This window comes from Narcine bancroftii, chromosome 5 (genome assembly GCF_036971445.1).
Source record: "Narcine bancroftii isolate sNarBan1 chromosome 5, sNarBan1.hap1, whole genome shotgun sequence".
In the NCBI taxonomy this organism is placed as follows: Eukaryota; Metazoa; Chordata; class Chondrichthyes; order Torpediniformes; family Narcinidae; genus Narcine; species Narcine bancroftii.
In genome coordinates this window covers 104,826,845-104,843,168 of record NC_091473.1, presented here as the reverse complement: position 1 = coordinate 104,843,168, position 16,324 = coordinate 104,826,845, and the positions used below count along the sequence as shown (strand labels likewise).

The 16,324-nt window shown below is 40.8% G+C and overlaps 1 protein-coding gene across 1 annotated transcript in view; it reads right to left on the bottom strand.

Annotated features, from left to right (window-relative positions):
• Positions 1 to 15,994, bottom strand: part of slc5a9 (solute carrier family 5 member 9) — a 35,076-nt gene extending 19,082 nt beyond the window's left edge. The window contains exons 1-6 of the mRNA XM_069936341.1: positions 15,893 to 15,994; positions 15,054 to 15,125; positions 11,174 to 11,278; positions 7,109 to 7,273; positions 4,361 to 4,466; positions 640 to 720 (exon numbers count right to left, since the gene is read on the bottom strand). Coding sequence (XP_069792442.1) covers positions 640 to 720; positions 4,361 to 4,466; positions 7,109 to 7,273; positions 11,174 to 11,278; positions 15,054 to 15,125; positions 15,893 to 15,994 — 631 coding nt within the window. The remainder of the gene's footprint in view (positions 1 to 639; positions 721 to 4,360; positions 4,467 to 7,108; positions 7,274 to 11,173; positions 11,279 to 15,053; positions 15,126 to 15,892) is intronic.
• Between the last annotated feature and the right edge of the window lie 330 nt (positions 15,995 to 16,324).

Here is a 16,324-nt window from a genome sequence, read left to right as displayed (position 1 = left end):
CAAATAGTGTTGATCCTCCAATCTGTGGGTCGTCTGGGTGGGATAGTGCATCAGGCCATGGACAGACATGTGAGAAACCAGTAAATCCTGTTTCAAAGATTGTATATCATCATTTCGAGAGAAATTTGCAGTTCTGAAAAGGAATGAGTAAAAGATAGCAATTGTTGAGCTGCTATCAAAGAATGAGCACACAGTGGTGGATGGTGTTGGTGGGATGGAAAAGAAATTGGTGAGATCAACCTTCCCCAGGTATTCTGACAGAAGGTTCAGCATATCAACCAAGATGTGGCAATCAGGAATACTGCTGTGAGAGAGCTGCAGATCTCTACAGTGGCCAAAAAGGTCACAAGAAGTGGGTGTGAGTTGATTCCATAGAGAAGAAAATGTGCAATAAATGGCGTCATATGGTCATATGAAATGCATGTAATTAGATTAGATTTGCAATATAATACAGAACAATATGCTGCAACAATGTAGTTTCAAGTGATTGATATTATAAGCTTATTAATATTTATCCTAAATGCTTCATATTTCCAACTAACAAATAAATGGTAGATGTGGTAGCTTCAGTCACTAAGCTGAAGCTGCTTTTCCATAATACTTTACTATTTTTATATTTATTCACACCAACGAACTCACCAATGAACATCAGGGTGAGAGCTCCTGCCACCATAATCACAGTCTGAAGGGCGTCTGTATAAATCACAGCAGTCAAACCACCTGCCAGCAGGAAGGCAAAAATATATATTAACCGTTTTTTTTCCAACACATAATCCCAGATTGTACGTAATAAATCTGACATAGTTATAGCCATGCTATTCCCTGAAGAATTTCAATGAAGATAAATCTTTCTGGGCTCAGAGAGCATATCTGTGTGCCACATAGATTAGTTTTCAACTTCTTTTAACTTCATTCATGACTAGAAATTGTTCAGGTTTCAGTACATTTTTCTGATTTGAGATGGTGCTGGTTCCATCTTTGGAATACAAAGAATACCCTTGGGTCTAACTTCTGCACAAAGTATCAACTACCACTTTATGTTTCTCTTACTCTAATCCTATTTCCTGTTGCATTTCCTTTTCACTGAATTTTATCACTCACCAACACATTCAGAGCAGTTTTCAGTGACCGTCAACCTGCATGTCTTTTGAATAGTAGGAGAAAGCCACAGTACCCAAAGGAAACCTTCACAATTATAAGTTGAATGTGCAAACTCCACACACAGTGCATTGAAGGTCAGGATTGCACCCGGTTCACTGCAGGCACGAGGCAGCAGCTCGACAAACTGTCCCATATCTGTGTGATACACTACCAATAATACCAAAAGGCTGGAGCTGCAGGATGAGAGGCTATCAATATCATAAGACTCGGACCATGCTCCTGTTCTGGCCCGATCCCAGGACTCATACTGAAGGAGGGACTTGGCTTAATTGCCTTTATTAGGGGATTCCAGGGGGTGAAACCAAACATATACACAGTGCCAGTAACCAAGTAACTATTTTTTCTTCCAATGATCTTGCATTTACCAACATTGTACTCCATCTGCCAGACCCTAGCCCACTTGCTCAACCTCTCTATATCTTTGCAAACACTCCTCATCATCTGCACAATTTGCTTTGCAACTCAATTTTGTTTCATCAGAAAATTTAGGCACTCTACATTCTGCCCCCTTTCACATTTTTTTGCTGATGTCTATTGTGAACAGTTGCGGGCCTAGCACAGCACTCCGTGGCACTCTGCTCACCACTGATTGCCGACCATAGAAAGTCCCATTCTTCCTGACTCTCTGCCTCCTATTGGTTAACCAATTCTCAATCCATGCTAATACATAACTCCAAACACCTTATGAATAAGTCTTTTATATGTCTCCTGATGAGTGCCTTCTGAAAATCCAAGTATACATTTACCTATTCCCCTTTATTCACTGCATTTGCTTTCTTCCTCAAAGAACTCCAGTAAAAGGACCTGTCTTTCCTGAATTCATGTTGTGTCTGGCTGGTGGACTATTTCTATCTAGATGTGTCTCTATTTCTTCCTTAATGATAGTTTCAAGCACTTTCCTGAATACAGACAATGAACTAACTGGCCAAGAGTTACCTGCCTGTGCCTTTTTTTAAACAGCGAAGTGATCTTTGCTGTCTTCCGTTTTATTGCAAAAATAGTCTTATGTCAAAATCAAGTGAGCTCAACCTAAACTAACTTGGTTCAAAGTTTCTACCTCACATGCTTGATGGGGCAAAATCGATCTTTGGTAAGGACTATAAAAGACTACAGCAAATCAACAGTGCCATTTGAATCCCTCAAGTTTTCATTTTTAATTTAAAAATATTTATTTCTGCTGATTCAATTGATTTTTGTTTTACTTTTCCAAAATATTCTTCATTCTTTAAAGTTGCAGCATAGTTTCTCCAGCATTTTGAAACTAATTTCAAACAGCAATAATTCTGTAAGCATCGGGGGTACGAGAAATGTGAAACGAAAACAGAAATAGTGCAAGACAGGCAATATTTACAGGGGTTGTGGTGGAATAGTGGAAGGGGAAAGTTGATGCTCAGATAGTTTTCTCTCGTCAAAGTTGCCTGAATTGTTGAGTATTGACAGTTTTTTCTGTATTTTGATTTTCTACAGTTTTATTTCTGTTTAAACTCCTTTAAACTACTTAACCTTTAAATATTCTATTTAAAGTTAAAGTGTTATGCAATAATAAGTATTACACCACTCCCTTTGGTTTTAGGAATCCATTTAAAACTCCACATTTGTATGTGTACTTTAAATATTCTATTATCATCGACACTGGTGATTTCCTTTCATCCCTAACAATAGAAAACAAAGGGATTTTGAGTATGACTCCTGTTGCTAGCAGTATCATTTTAGTATCAATAGATTAATAGTAAGATCCAAATGAAATAGCACATAAGCTGCTTTATCTCGAGAGATGCCTTGCATCTGTACTTAATTAAAAGTTAATAAGATATTATTATTATCATTATTGGGATTTATTTAAGCCCATGTTATTACTGCCAAATTGTGCACAATTGCTGACTCAGTTTGAGAAGAAACTCTGCTTTGTTTGATTTTCATGATTTCTTTCTGCAAGGTTCACATAAAGTTTAAAGGAGTGGGAGGTGACTTGATTGTAACATTTAATATCCTGAGTGGTTTTAACATGGTGGATGTAGATAGAAAGGATGTTTCTTCTTATAAAAAGAATCTAGAATGGGGTCATGGTTTGTCAAAAAAAAGGGATCATCTATTTAAGACGGAAATGTAGTAATTATTTTTCTTTCGCAGTGTAGTGGGTGGTGGGAGAATTAGATAGATTATAGAACAAAAACAAGCTGCTGGTGGAACTCAGTATCTGTAGAGACAATGGAATGGTTGACAAGTCAGGTCAAGACCCTGCATAATAACTGAGTGAGTAAAGTGAAGATAGGCAATAGAGAAAGATGAGAGGGAGGGGGTGTGGCATGAGCTGGCAAGCATTAGGAGGATCTAGGTGAGAAGGGGTTAATGAGAAATTATAAGTGAAATTATGCTGCATAATTAATTCCTTTAAAGAAATGTTCCATGAAGTATCACTTGAAAGAGCTTATAGAAAGAATTGTTTATGATTCTTCAGGCAGAAATTTATTATCTGAATCAATGATTTGATTTCTCAATACTGGCTAAGGTTTCTTTGAGTAGTTCAACAGATTTCTTTCTGGGATTAATGATTCCTTTCTGTATTTATATTTTTCAGTTGCTGTGAATCAACAAATCAGTAAAATGGGCCTCTATGCAAGTTATTCTAATCACTGTCTCCAGTGGGGAAAAGGGGTTTCTACCCATGGGGAATTTCTAAGTACAAAGGGACAGGAGTTCCACTTGTAGGTGTAAAAATGGAAAGGGAAATACAGAAAGACACAAGGAACAGGATTTGGTCAAATCAGCTCACGGGGTCAGTTTCACCAGACACCTTTTTCATTGCTGACCCACTTCTCTAGCCTTTCTTGCAGTTCAATCTTCATCCATCTCCACCTTCAATATATTCTCTGACTCCCTCTCCACAAACTTAGTGCCAAAAAGTCACAACTCTTTGAGAGAAGAACTCCTCCTCATGCCCATTTTAAATGAGCAACCCTTTATTCTGAAACTAGTTTACCTAATTCTAGATAATCTTACTTGGGGACACATCCTCTCACCATCCAGCCTGTCAATTTCCTCTTGGTATCTTTCTTCTCAGCTCCATTTGCATGCATTCTTGGCTATGTAACAATTTCTGGCAAAGAGGTAGTAGCAACCATCACTAAAATTGAAATTGACTTGCATGTTAGAGATAGTAATATTTTCCTCATACTTTCAAAATGACATGTGTAATTACCAGCTATTGTGTATATGGCAGTCACTGCCAGGAGAGTTACTGTAGAAATATACAGATTCCATCCCAGTGAGACCTGGATAAAAAGTGCTCCAGAGAAAATGTCAGTCTGAAAGAAGGAATATAATTAACATATAAATATTAACACAGAACTTAAATTACTAATCTTCTTATTGAAGATAGATATACCACAAAAATATGGAAATTATTGAGGAAACTACAGTAAAATGGCTGGCATCTAGAATTCAAGCAACCAGAAAACTATTCATTTGACAAAATGTTTTTAAAGGAAATAAATAAATAATAAGAACTTTTTTAAAAAAAATTAAATACAAGGTTATAATTGGAATTTTTCTCCAAAGCAACACACAACCCTTTGGTGAAGATGGGAGCAAACATTCAGCCAGCGATGTGCCCCGGTCTTGCCCTGCCTGCAGCAGAGCAGCTGCTTAAAGAAAGTTTCCATAAAGTCATGTTTGAATGAAATGGTGGCACCCAGGATGAAGAGTTGGCCGCTGCTGATCAGCTGTGGGCAAACTCTCTCAAAGGGTCATCCTATCCCTGCCTGGTAAGAGTCTTTATCTTTATTAGAATTAAGTATATTAGTAAGGCTTTATCTGTTAACTTGGGGGAGGGGGGTTAATTGTGATTGCGCTAGTGACCAGGCTTCTAATTTAAATTTTGTAAATTACAGGAATTAATGATTAGAGTGGACTTTACATAATTAAGGTCAACAATACTGATTTTTTTTCAAATTACTTTACATTTTGCACTGTCTTTTGTCTTTTAAATGGTGTATTCTTAATTCAAGCATATTAGTTAGGCTTTGAAGGAGGGTGTCTCAGTCAACCAGAAGATTGTATATCCAGCATCTGCGATCCCCTTAGGTGCTGGATACCAAGTATTTTACTATATTTAAAATACAACTACTGGTGAAGATAATGCATTGTCTCCAATATAAAATGATTTCAAGAAGAAAAGCTAATTGATTGCTTTAGAATGATGTTATAAAAATAATTCCTCACTGAATCCTTAGATTGGTGATACTATTGCATTTAGTATGAAGTAAATCACAAAATTCTGTAGACACCATGGTGGAGTAAAAATATAAAATGCTGGAGAGATTCAGCAGGTCAGTGTCCTTTATGTAGCAAAGGCAAAGATACATATCTGACGGTTCGGGCTTGAGCCCTTCATCAAGGTATGAGAAAATGCCGGCAAGCGACTGAACGAAAGGGTAGGAGGAGGGGGGGGGGTGGCAAGACAGGAGATGATAGGTGGAGAAAGGAAGGAGGGGACCACAGCAATTAGAGGGAGGGGGGATGCCAGGGCTGTGTGGGTGAAAAAAATTGGAAGGACAGGAAAGGGGGAGGGGGAAGAAAAAGCAAGCAGGTTTAATGGAAAGCAGTAAAGTCAATGTTCATGCCATGTGGCTGGAGGGGGCCCAGATGGAAAATGAGGTGTTGTTCCTCCAATCTGCGGTTGGTCAAGGTGGGACAGTACATAAGGCCATGGACAGACGAGTGAGCGCGGGAGTGTGACCAAAATTGAAATGTTGGTCACTGGGGGGGGTCGCTGTGGTTGTGAATGGTGCAGAGGCACTGAGTGAAGTGATCTCCCAGTCGGTGACCAGTCTCTTCGATGTAGAGAATGCCACAAAGGATGGCTTGCTGCCTCCCACCCCTCCTACCTTTTTGTTCAGATGCTTGCCGGCATTTTATCATACCTTGATTAAGGGCCCAAGCCTGAAACGTTAGTTATATATCTTTCCCTTTGCCTCATAAAGGACACTGTTTGACCTGCAGAGCTTCTCCAACATTTTGTGTTTTTACTGCAATTAGTATGAAGTGGTTTATTTTACCAATACAAGCATCTTTTTTAATGTAAACTTAAAAGTTTAACAATTAGCATTCCATTATGTAATGCTTATAGATAAATGAGTTATACTTAATTAAAAGTGCTAATGCCAACCAATTCTGTGGCACTCATGAGAATATACTACCTTCATGCCATATTAAGGACAGACCCAAGGCCAAAGCCCTTTACTTGGCAGCTTTACTGCCAATGAAGTAAGAGGACCCAAGATAACCCAGTCTCTCCAAAATCATCTTGAGAATTATTCATAGAATATTCCCCTATTTTAACATTATTGATCAGAACAACTGCATCCACATGTTGTTCCAGTATAACTTACCCATTTGCTGATGGAATGTCAATTGCACACATCTTGTCTAGTGGTGAATGAGTGAGGGAGAATCTGCAGTATTTAATTTAAACTCACCTCGTGCACCCACCAGAGACTTTTTAGGAATTGTCAAAAGCAAAAGTTTTGGGCACAGTTGACACTGTGGATAAAGATGTCAGGAAACAAAATGATGGGGATGATTTATTAATAATATGCTTGTTGCAACTTATATTTCCTGTTGAGAATTCTAGCTATATGTAGTGCTCTCTGCACAACAGTGCCCATTTACATGATTCATTGATTGCCATTTCTTCCTGTGAGTGTGAACCAAGCCCTTGATTTGCTGACGTACAGATTTTACTCTCCTTCATCTTTTCAGAACTGAAATCAATCACATTAAGGAACATAGGGCTTCAATGAGTGAAACAAACTTTTTTCAGAGTATCGCGCATTCCAACAGCTCAACAATAATCACAAAATTTACATTCTGATCGTTTGTTCAAGAGACTAGCATTCCTCAGCCACTGAATGTAATGCATCAAATCTCTCTAATCTCTCCTACTTACCGATATCTTAGTAAAAATGTACAGGATCAAAGATAATACAGACAAGTAGATTTGGATTCTTTGCCCTCCAAACCTTTTCTGTAAATATTCAGGCATAGTGATCACACCAGCAGCGATGTATACTGGGACAAAAATCCAACCAAGTGCCACAAGGAGCCATGTTGCCTAAAATAAGAACACAATTTAGAGAGGCCAAGTCAGATTCCTTACAATTTAAAAAAAAAACTCTATTTTGATAAGTTGTATTAACTTCTGGCAAGTGATTATTAAAAAATGTTGTGAAAGATGCCTTCAAAAGAATATTTAAGACCACTTTCACTTCGAACTTTCATATATTTAGATTCAATTTTCACCATATTTTCAGGCGGACCATTCTTGTCCCGACAACCCCCAAATGAAAAAATCTTCTCTCTAAGCTGTTCTCAATTACTTTAAATCTGACTTCTAACCATTGATCAAATCATGTAAATATTTGTTTCTATTGGTTCTAATTTTTATGATGTCACCTCTTTTTCAAAGGAAACACACATGATTACTTCAATGTCTTTTCTGCAAAGAAGCCCTTCATCCTTTACGACAACAACACCATCTACAAATTTGCTGACAATACCTCGATGGTGGGCTGTATAAAATAAAGGGTGATGAGTCGGCATACAAAAAGGAGATTGAAAACTTGGCTGAATGGTGTACTAACAATGTCACACTCAGTGTCACCAAAACCAAAGCGCTAATTGCGGTCTTTGTGCTGAGTGGCTGCATCACTGCCTGGTATGGGAGCACCAATACCTGTGAGTGGAAAGCCCTGCAGCAGCTAGTGGACACAGCCCAGTACATCATGGGCAAAACTCTCCCTACCATCGAGAAAATCTATACGGAACACTGCTGTCTGAGGGCAGCTTCAATCATCAACGACCCGCACCACGCAGGACATAATTTGGTCCTGGTGCTGCCATCAGGAAAGAGGTATAGATTCCACAAGCATCATACTACCATGGCTTAGGAACAGTTGTTACCCCTCCACCATCAGACTCTTAAACAACAGACTCAGAGTCTCATCTAAGGACTCTCTCCTTATCCTGGCCTTTGCTTCTATAATTGGATTCTTACCTGATTATTGTGGCAGTCTTTTAAATGTTCCCCTCAGCAAAAATGATTCTTATAGATTGGGAATGGGATACTTGCATAATTATATCTTGCATCATCTTCTTGGATCATGGATGACCTCTACTTCATTTTAATGAGCTTCACAACCACTCATGAGGCCAATATGAGATCTGTAGCCTCCATTACATGTGGTGCAAGAGCTGCTGGATGCGAGAGGTGGATAGTTTGGGTGCACTCTTCTTTTATTTTGGATGATCATGGACTAAATTGTGGAGAAGCTTCACATTTTTCGAGGATATTTTGGTAATATCCTTGAATTGTTTCTTCTGTCCACTTAATAATCTCTTCCCCTGATGGAACTCAGGGCAAACTGTTTGTTTCGGGAATCTGGTTAACTTATGATGATGTGACTGCAAATGGGAATGGACTGAAGGTAACTAGGACCTCCATGTGAGGTAAACTGGTCCATGAGAAGAAGCTGACATTGCTAGCTTATCCTGCAATTGTATATGGAGGATTTCACAGAGACTGCATTGAATGTATATCAAAATATTGTGGAAAAACCTTATTTTATGTGCTACCAATGAAGTCAACCTGTTCTTGAGTATTATTCAATTATAGTGCCTGTATAAAGTGTCTTAGGATTAATTATTGTGTTAAAAATATGAGTTCTCTTCAGTGCTTTAATCTGCTGTAATTAGCTTGTTTTCAAAACATATAGGAGGGTATATAGCATGACTGGATCTTCGAACCCCCTTTTCCTCATTTGAAAAGGACAGATCCAGCATGACAATGGTGAATTTTTTCATTGATGTTACCTTCATTGAAAGTTGGTTCCAAGAAATAGAAGGTGATCTTCATTTTTGTGGATCACTTTGTGGGCTTATATGAGGAAGTACTTGGGGGATAGATTCACAGAGGACCATTTCTTTGTAGATGTTATGTGCAAGGCCCATTCTGGTGGTGTAGCCTTGGCCACCAAACATGAAGATATATACACATTGTCTGTATACCACAGCTTGATGACCAAAGTTCAATGACCCTGGTTTTGAACTATATTGAACAGTTTCTAATTTTTCCTGAAAATCAACTCCACTTCAGCAATATGCCATTTGGAGGCAAGAAATATATGTGTTAGGGTAATGCTGCAGCCTTGCAATACTTGTGGTACTGAGAACTGATTCACTGTGAAACAATTGGTTAAGTTTGTGGCTTGTATGCTGTAATGTTACAGACATTTGATGGATTTGAATTTCTGTAGGTAGCCAGTTTTGGAAAGAATGCTCCATCGTCCCTCTTGATTGAAGGACACAAAGCGAAGCAAAAAAAAAGCCATGTACAGGGGTTGATGCTGCTCACTGCTTTTCTCTAGGGGTTGACACTCAGTGAAGATAATGTCCACTGCAAATTGGGGAGATATTCTTCGGCCACTGAGTGGTGGAGGTTGATGAGGATACTGATGATAGTCTTCCCTGTGACATTTAGCAGGAAAATTCATTCGATGTACCTGGTGTGGTCTCCTCTACATTGGTGAGTCCAAATATAGACTGGGTGACCACTTCATTGAATGTTTACCCTCTATGAGTCTCAACTTGAGCTTCTTGTGGCCAATCAAGTTGGCTGGATAGAACTTTAGACACAATTCACAACCTCATATCTCTCATAGAGAAAGAGGAGAGCATGTTAGGGAACTTCTATACTACAGTGACATATCTGTTCTTGCTACATCCGTTGTCAGGGTGAAGGTAAACATACACTAGAGTAACAACATGCCATATTCCTCCTGGATAAAAAGACATGAACCTCAAGACAAGAATACTCATCTCCATATGATTCCACTGTTTGCATCTCTTTAATTTAATTTTTTTTCTCTCTCACTCTAACTTTTATTCCACCCTTCCCCTTCCTTCCTGATGGTTTCTCTCTCTACCTCTCCACCCCCCCCCCCACCCCCCACTCTGCTGCATCACCTCTGGCCCCTCCCCATCTTCATATAATGTGGTGATACAACCACTACACTGGCTGCACTTCTACTGGCCTATTGCAGGGGGAAGCAACCTTAGAGGCTGGCCCCACCTGCCTGCTGTCAATCACCGGCCCGTATAAAGACTCAAGCCAGGCCCCTCTCTGGGAGACGTGGAGCCAGGAAGGTACAGAAACCTTGTGTGTGTACAAGTTGAAGCGGATTAAAGCCTGTTGTACAGTCTGCAAACTTTGTGTCTGAATTCTTCGCACAGCAGTGCTCACATATATACAATTTCACCCTTCTAGTCTTGATGAAGGGTCCAACCAGAAACTGACTGATCATTTCAGCCAATGGATGCTGTCTGATCTGTTGAGCTCCACCAACGATTCTTCATCTGCTGAAGACTCCAGCTTTTGTGTTTCTCTTCAGCAGGGTGATTCCTCTGTACAGTGTCTCAGAAGTTCCCTAACATGCTCTCCTCTTCCTACATGCGAGAAATGAAGTTGTGAATTGTGACTAAAGTTCATTCCAGCCACTTGAGGAGCTTCAGTGCAGATATCTAATGCAAAGGCAGGTGATTTTTCAGTTGTCATTTGGCTGAACAATGTCAAGGATGGTCACATCAAAGATAGAATAGTGATTGAGCAGCACTTTCAAGCAAGTATATCAAGATAAAGTCATTCAAATCTCATTCTGATTTGTTGTATTCTTCAAAGCTAGGGATCAATAACGTCGTTCCCACAAACATACAAAAAAAATGTTTCCCACAAACATACAAAAAAAAATCATTATTGCTGTATGATTGGCTAATTTTGTTCTACGGCTGCTAATTTTTTTTAAAAAAGTGGCAATTGAAAGCAGGCCACAGAAATTTTAGTTTTAGTGAAAAGATTTTTTTTAAATTAGGAGTACAATGGATGTCTGATTGATAAATAAAAAGCATTTTTTGGAGTTAGATACTGTGTAATTTGGAAAGCTTTAGCCATCAAACCTACATTCCATTCAAAACCACCAACAGCAATGCCTCCTGCAGCTCCAGTGCCTGCCAGACCGATAAATAGGCCACTCCCTACATTACTGGACATAAGAGAAGCCCCGATCTGTTCAGAATAAGAATAAAAAGATAAAATAAAGAAGCTGCACTAGATCCAATGTTAAACATGTTTTTATATATGCATTTCCTAAGATTTCTGTCATTCCTGAAATGTATCATTATTCTGTTATTCAATTGCAACGATAAGCATTGATTTTGTTGCAACATTTTAAACAATTACTGTACTTGCATTATATCTTTATATCTATTAGATTATATCTTATACAAGACCTTGAGGTGGCTTGCTCATGCCACAGGCGAACTGGCTCATGGAGTCGCAGGCAAGTCCGCGGCAGATCTAACTGTGAGTGCTCCAGGTGCAGCCCACAGCCTGGCGGCTGATGTCATTTCTGCCCTGCAGGCAGGGGCTGCTGGGAGAGCATTCTTAAGCATGCGGTTTGTGAATCAGTGAAGCAGTTGGTTCAACTCACTTTCAACTCTGCGTCGTTTGTTTGCTCGCTTGCGCGGCTATCGCAACTACATTGGTGACCCCGGCGGTCCAAACAGCATTTGGACCCAACGATGACCGACCCAAGCACATAGAATACAGTTTCACTGAAACTGCCGATTTTCTGAACCTCATAGGTGCTTGTCTGGTTTGAACGGGCCAAAGCCCAATTCCAGGTCAAATTATCTCGGACGCCACCAGGAAACTCGACCAGGAAACAGCAGACCGAATCATCAGCTTCCTACACTGGCCACCGGTTGTGTACAGGTATGAAACAATCAAAGCGCTCCTCATCCGTACCTTTAGCCTCTCCTGCATTAACACTCAGTGCAGTTGCTCCACATGGATGGCCTAGGCGACCTAGCACCATTGGCGTTAATGAACGAGATGCTGGCACAAGAAGACGGCCATGTTCAAACATGTCTTTCTCAAGCAGATGCCAGAAGATCTCTGCCTCCTCATCGCTGACGATGATTTCAGAGACCCATGTAAAGCAGTGGCCCACGCAGATATCCTGTGGCACACCCAGAAGCAAGGCAAGGCCTCCATCAACCAAGTTGTGTCACGCCCTAAGAACCAGGCCTTCCCCACACCACCAATGATGCGGATGATGCCCACAGAAGGGAGCGACCTCAGTTTGGACCATTGGTGTTTTAACCTCCAAAAGTGGGGTTGAGGAGCCTACCATTGCTGCCCATCCTGGGAAACCTTGGGGCCGGCCGTCACTAATGACTATGGTGGCTGGCCCTCGTGATAGCCTCCTTCACTTATGGGACTGATACTCCAGGTGACACAAGGGCGGAGGTTAGCATCTTATCCTCCTTGAGCCACAACACCCATGGTTAGAAGTCAGGACCAATGCTCACTACTACCAATAAAGGCAGTATTCACACATGGACCTCAAGAGACAGCACCTAATGAATGCCAAGACTTTCCAGACCTTCTTGTTTGGCGAAGCCAAGTTACCTGCCCCACACCTGGACTCTGCGACTTTGTCAGGCAATGAATTTGCCAGAAAACTAGAGGAGTTCCAGACTGTTATTAAGCATGGTGTACAGCACCACATTCCCACTCAAGGACCACCACTATATGCCCAGGAACACAGGCTCCCGCCCGACAAACTCCACCTCGCCAAGGATGAGTTCAGGAAAATAGAGAAGATGGGGATCATCTAGCAGTCAGACAGCCCATGGGCCTCTCCGCTGCACATGGTGCTCAAGTCGGGTGGAGGATGGAAGCTCAACAACACCCCATGGCTGACTGCTACCCAGTGCCCCACATTCAGGACCTTATGGCTAATTTGTATGGGGCATGCATCTTCTCCAAGGTCTACCTGGTCCACGGGTTTCAGCAGATCCCCATCCACCCCAGCAATGTCCCCAAGATGGCCCTTATCACTCCATTTGGCCTATTCGAGTTCCTGTCGATGCCTTTAAGACTCGAACGTTTCACAGACGTTCCAGTGACTCATGGACTCGGTGGGACACAGCTTGGCTTTCATCTTCCTCTATTTAGATGATATCCTGATCACCAGCCACTCGCACCAAGAGCATTTGTCACATCTGTGCCAACTCTGCCACTACCTGAGTGAATATGGCCTGGCCATCAAACCCGCAAAGTGCCAGTTCGGGCTGTTGGCCATTGGTTTCCTTGGACACCACATCAACCTACATGGAGTAGTTCCCTTGCTGATGAAAGTTGAGCCATACGCCAGTTTGCCAGGGCCAGTACAATCAAAGGCCTACAGGAGTTCCTGGGCATGATCAATTTTTCCACAGGTTCCTACCATCAGTGGCCAAAATCATGTGATCCCTGTTCGGCCTGATGTCTGGCAAGGCCAAGGAAATCACCTGAGACACAGAGTCAGAGGCAGCTTTTGAGCAGGCCAAGGACATCCTTGCAAACACCACCCTCCTGGTGCACCCACGGGTGGATGTGTCCACAGCCCTCATGGTTGACACTTCCAACTCAGCAGTTAGCAGCGTGCTGGAACAACTAATTGAGAGTCACTGGAAACCATTCGCATTCTTCAGCCAGCACCTGTGACCCCCAGAGCTGAGATACAGTGCCTTCGACAGGGAGCTACCAGGCCTCGACCTTGCCATCCGGCACTTTTGGTATTTCTTGGAGGAGAGGGAGTTCATGGTTTTCATGGACCACAAGCCCCTCACCTTTGCATTGGCCAAAACGTCAGATCCACCTGTCATACATCTTGGAGTATACCATCACTGTCAAACACATCTCTGGGAAAAACAATGCCATGGCCAATGCCCTGTCTCGCACCTCCATCCTTTCAGCACATTCCCAGTCCCCAGGGTTGGACTACGTGGCTCTCAACGAGGCACAGCAGCTGGATGAAGATATACCTGGGCCTGCAACTTGAGAACATCCTCACCAGCCCAACTGGCAGCAAGCTCCTCTGTGACATATCCACCACCCAACTTTGTCCCATCATTCCAGCCGCTTGGAGCATTGCATTTTTGAAGTTGTAAATGGTTTAGCCCACCTGTCTATTCGGCCAACCATCTGACTGGTGATGGATAGATTTGCTCGGCCTGGCCTACGCAAGCAGGTTGGGCACTGGGCCAGGACATGCATATACTGTCAGACCTCCAAAGACATGTAAAGGTCTCCCTTCAACCCTTCCATCTGATGCACAGGGTGTTTCAGCATATCCATCAGGACATCATCGGTCTGCTGCCAGTCTCCCAGGGGGCAAAGTACATGGTCGATAGGTTCACCATGTGTCAGAAGTCATACTGCTCGCTGACATGTCCATGCAGTACTATACCAGAGGCCTCATTGGAAGTTGGGTCACATGTTTTGACCTGACTGCCAACATCACTTCACCTCAGTCAGCAGTTCATGTCCAGCCTATGGTTGGCGCTGGCACAGTTACTGGGGCCCAGTTGCACCACACCTCAGCCTACCATTCGCAGTCCAATGGTCTGGTAGAGCATTTCCACAGGCACCTGAAGATAGCCCTAATGGCATTATTGGGAGGACAAGCTCCCATGGGTGCTCCTTGGCATCTGCATGGCTCCCAAAGAAGATTATTGCAGCCACAATCAGGAAAGAGAATGAGAGTAAATGGCCATCTTTACCATTAATCTGAAACAAATACGATGAGCTGAATGGTCTCCTTCTCTACTGTATCACTGTAAAATTCTACAAGATACTTGACAATACTGCACAAAAAATTAATATTTTACTGGTGTTTGGAAAAAAATTACATTTTGCAACACAAGTGCATAATACAGACATTGAACATTACACTAATTTGCAACCGATATTAACTTACTTAAATAAAAAATAACTACATTGATAGACTTACTGGCCACCACGTCATAGATTTTCCAGCAAGGAAATATCCTCCCACTGTATTTCGGTTGGCTCTGATAGACGACTAATACAGAAAAATGTGTCAATTTTCTTAATCAAAGTCCAGTTAAAAATAAAGCATTAAGGATAATGGAGCATAGATAAACTTAACATCAAGGAGCCAGGAACTGTTTCAAAAAGTATGTATGGTTTGCCAAATTCATGATATGAAGAACCATTTCATTTTATATTTCTTTAACCCTGTTTAATCAAATTAGCCCAGAAATAATATTCATCCACAAACCTATTTTTTTTAAATGTATTCTCTTTTACATATTTTGCCTTAATTTCTGCATAAAGCTTAATTTTCACTTTATTGTTATAAAAATAATTCTAGTTTAAACTTTTGAGTGGAATCCATCACTAACAGTACAGTAAGTTTTAAGAACATAAACCTTTGGCAACTGCAAATGATTTTTATGCATGTCTTGCAACAACTCTAGATATAAACCAATATAAATAAAGAGTTAAAGTTATCAGAAAACAATTTTAGTTGAAATTAATGTTGATATATTAGACAATTAATGTTATTTAGTTTTTCCAAGCACATAACTGCTGGTTGCTTGTTTACAGTATTGTACTACATTTAACAATACAAGTTCATATCCAAAATAGACCATAGCATCTTTAAACTTCAAAGAACCAATAATAAATTCAAACTGCACAGTAAAAATTCAAAAGGAGAAGGTATGCCATTAATTTTATTTAAACATCTGCTTTCAAAATCTCACAGTTCAAGGGTACTGCTCTTATGCATTGAAAACTGCTTGCTCTAAAGTACTCTGAACTCACCCAGATTCCAACACACATAACAAATACAAAGTAAATAACAATCACAATAATGTCTGGTATCTCCAAAGCAAATATCCTCGAAACTTTCATTGTTGATTCCATTCTGTATTCTCACTAGGGAATTTTGTAAGTTGCACCCTTTTGAAATTGAACTTTGGACCCATTTAATTATTAACATGATGATGTAAGGCGGTGCAGCTATTTACCAATAGGTAACGAATGATTTTTAAACTACAAAGCCTCTTGTTGGACAGCCACATTAACATTCAAATTTCTTAATAAAAATTCCCATTGTCTTAATTGTACATGGCTATCAAGCAGAGCAGTTCCTTATTAATGTTAAAAATTCCATCGCCAATCTACTAAGCCATATGACCACATTCTGTTAAATCCTCATATCCTTTCTTTCCTCTATTATCCTTAATGTACCAA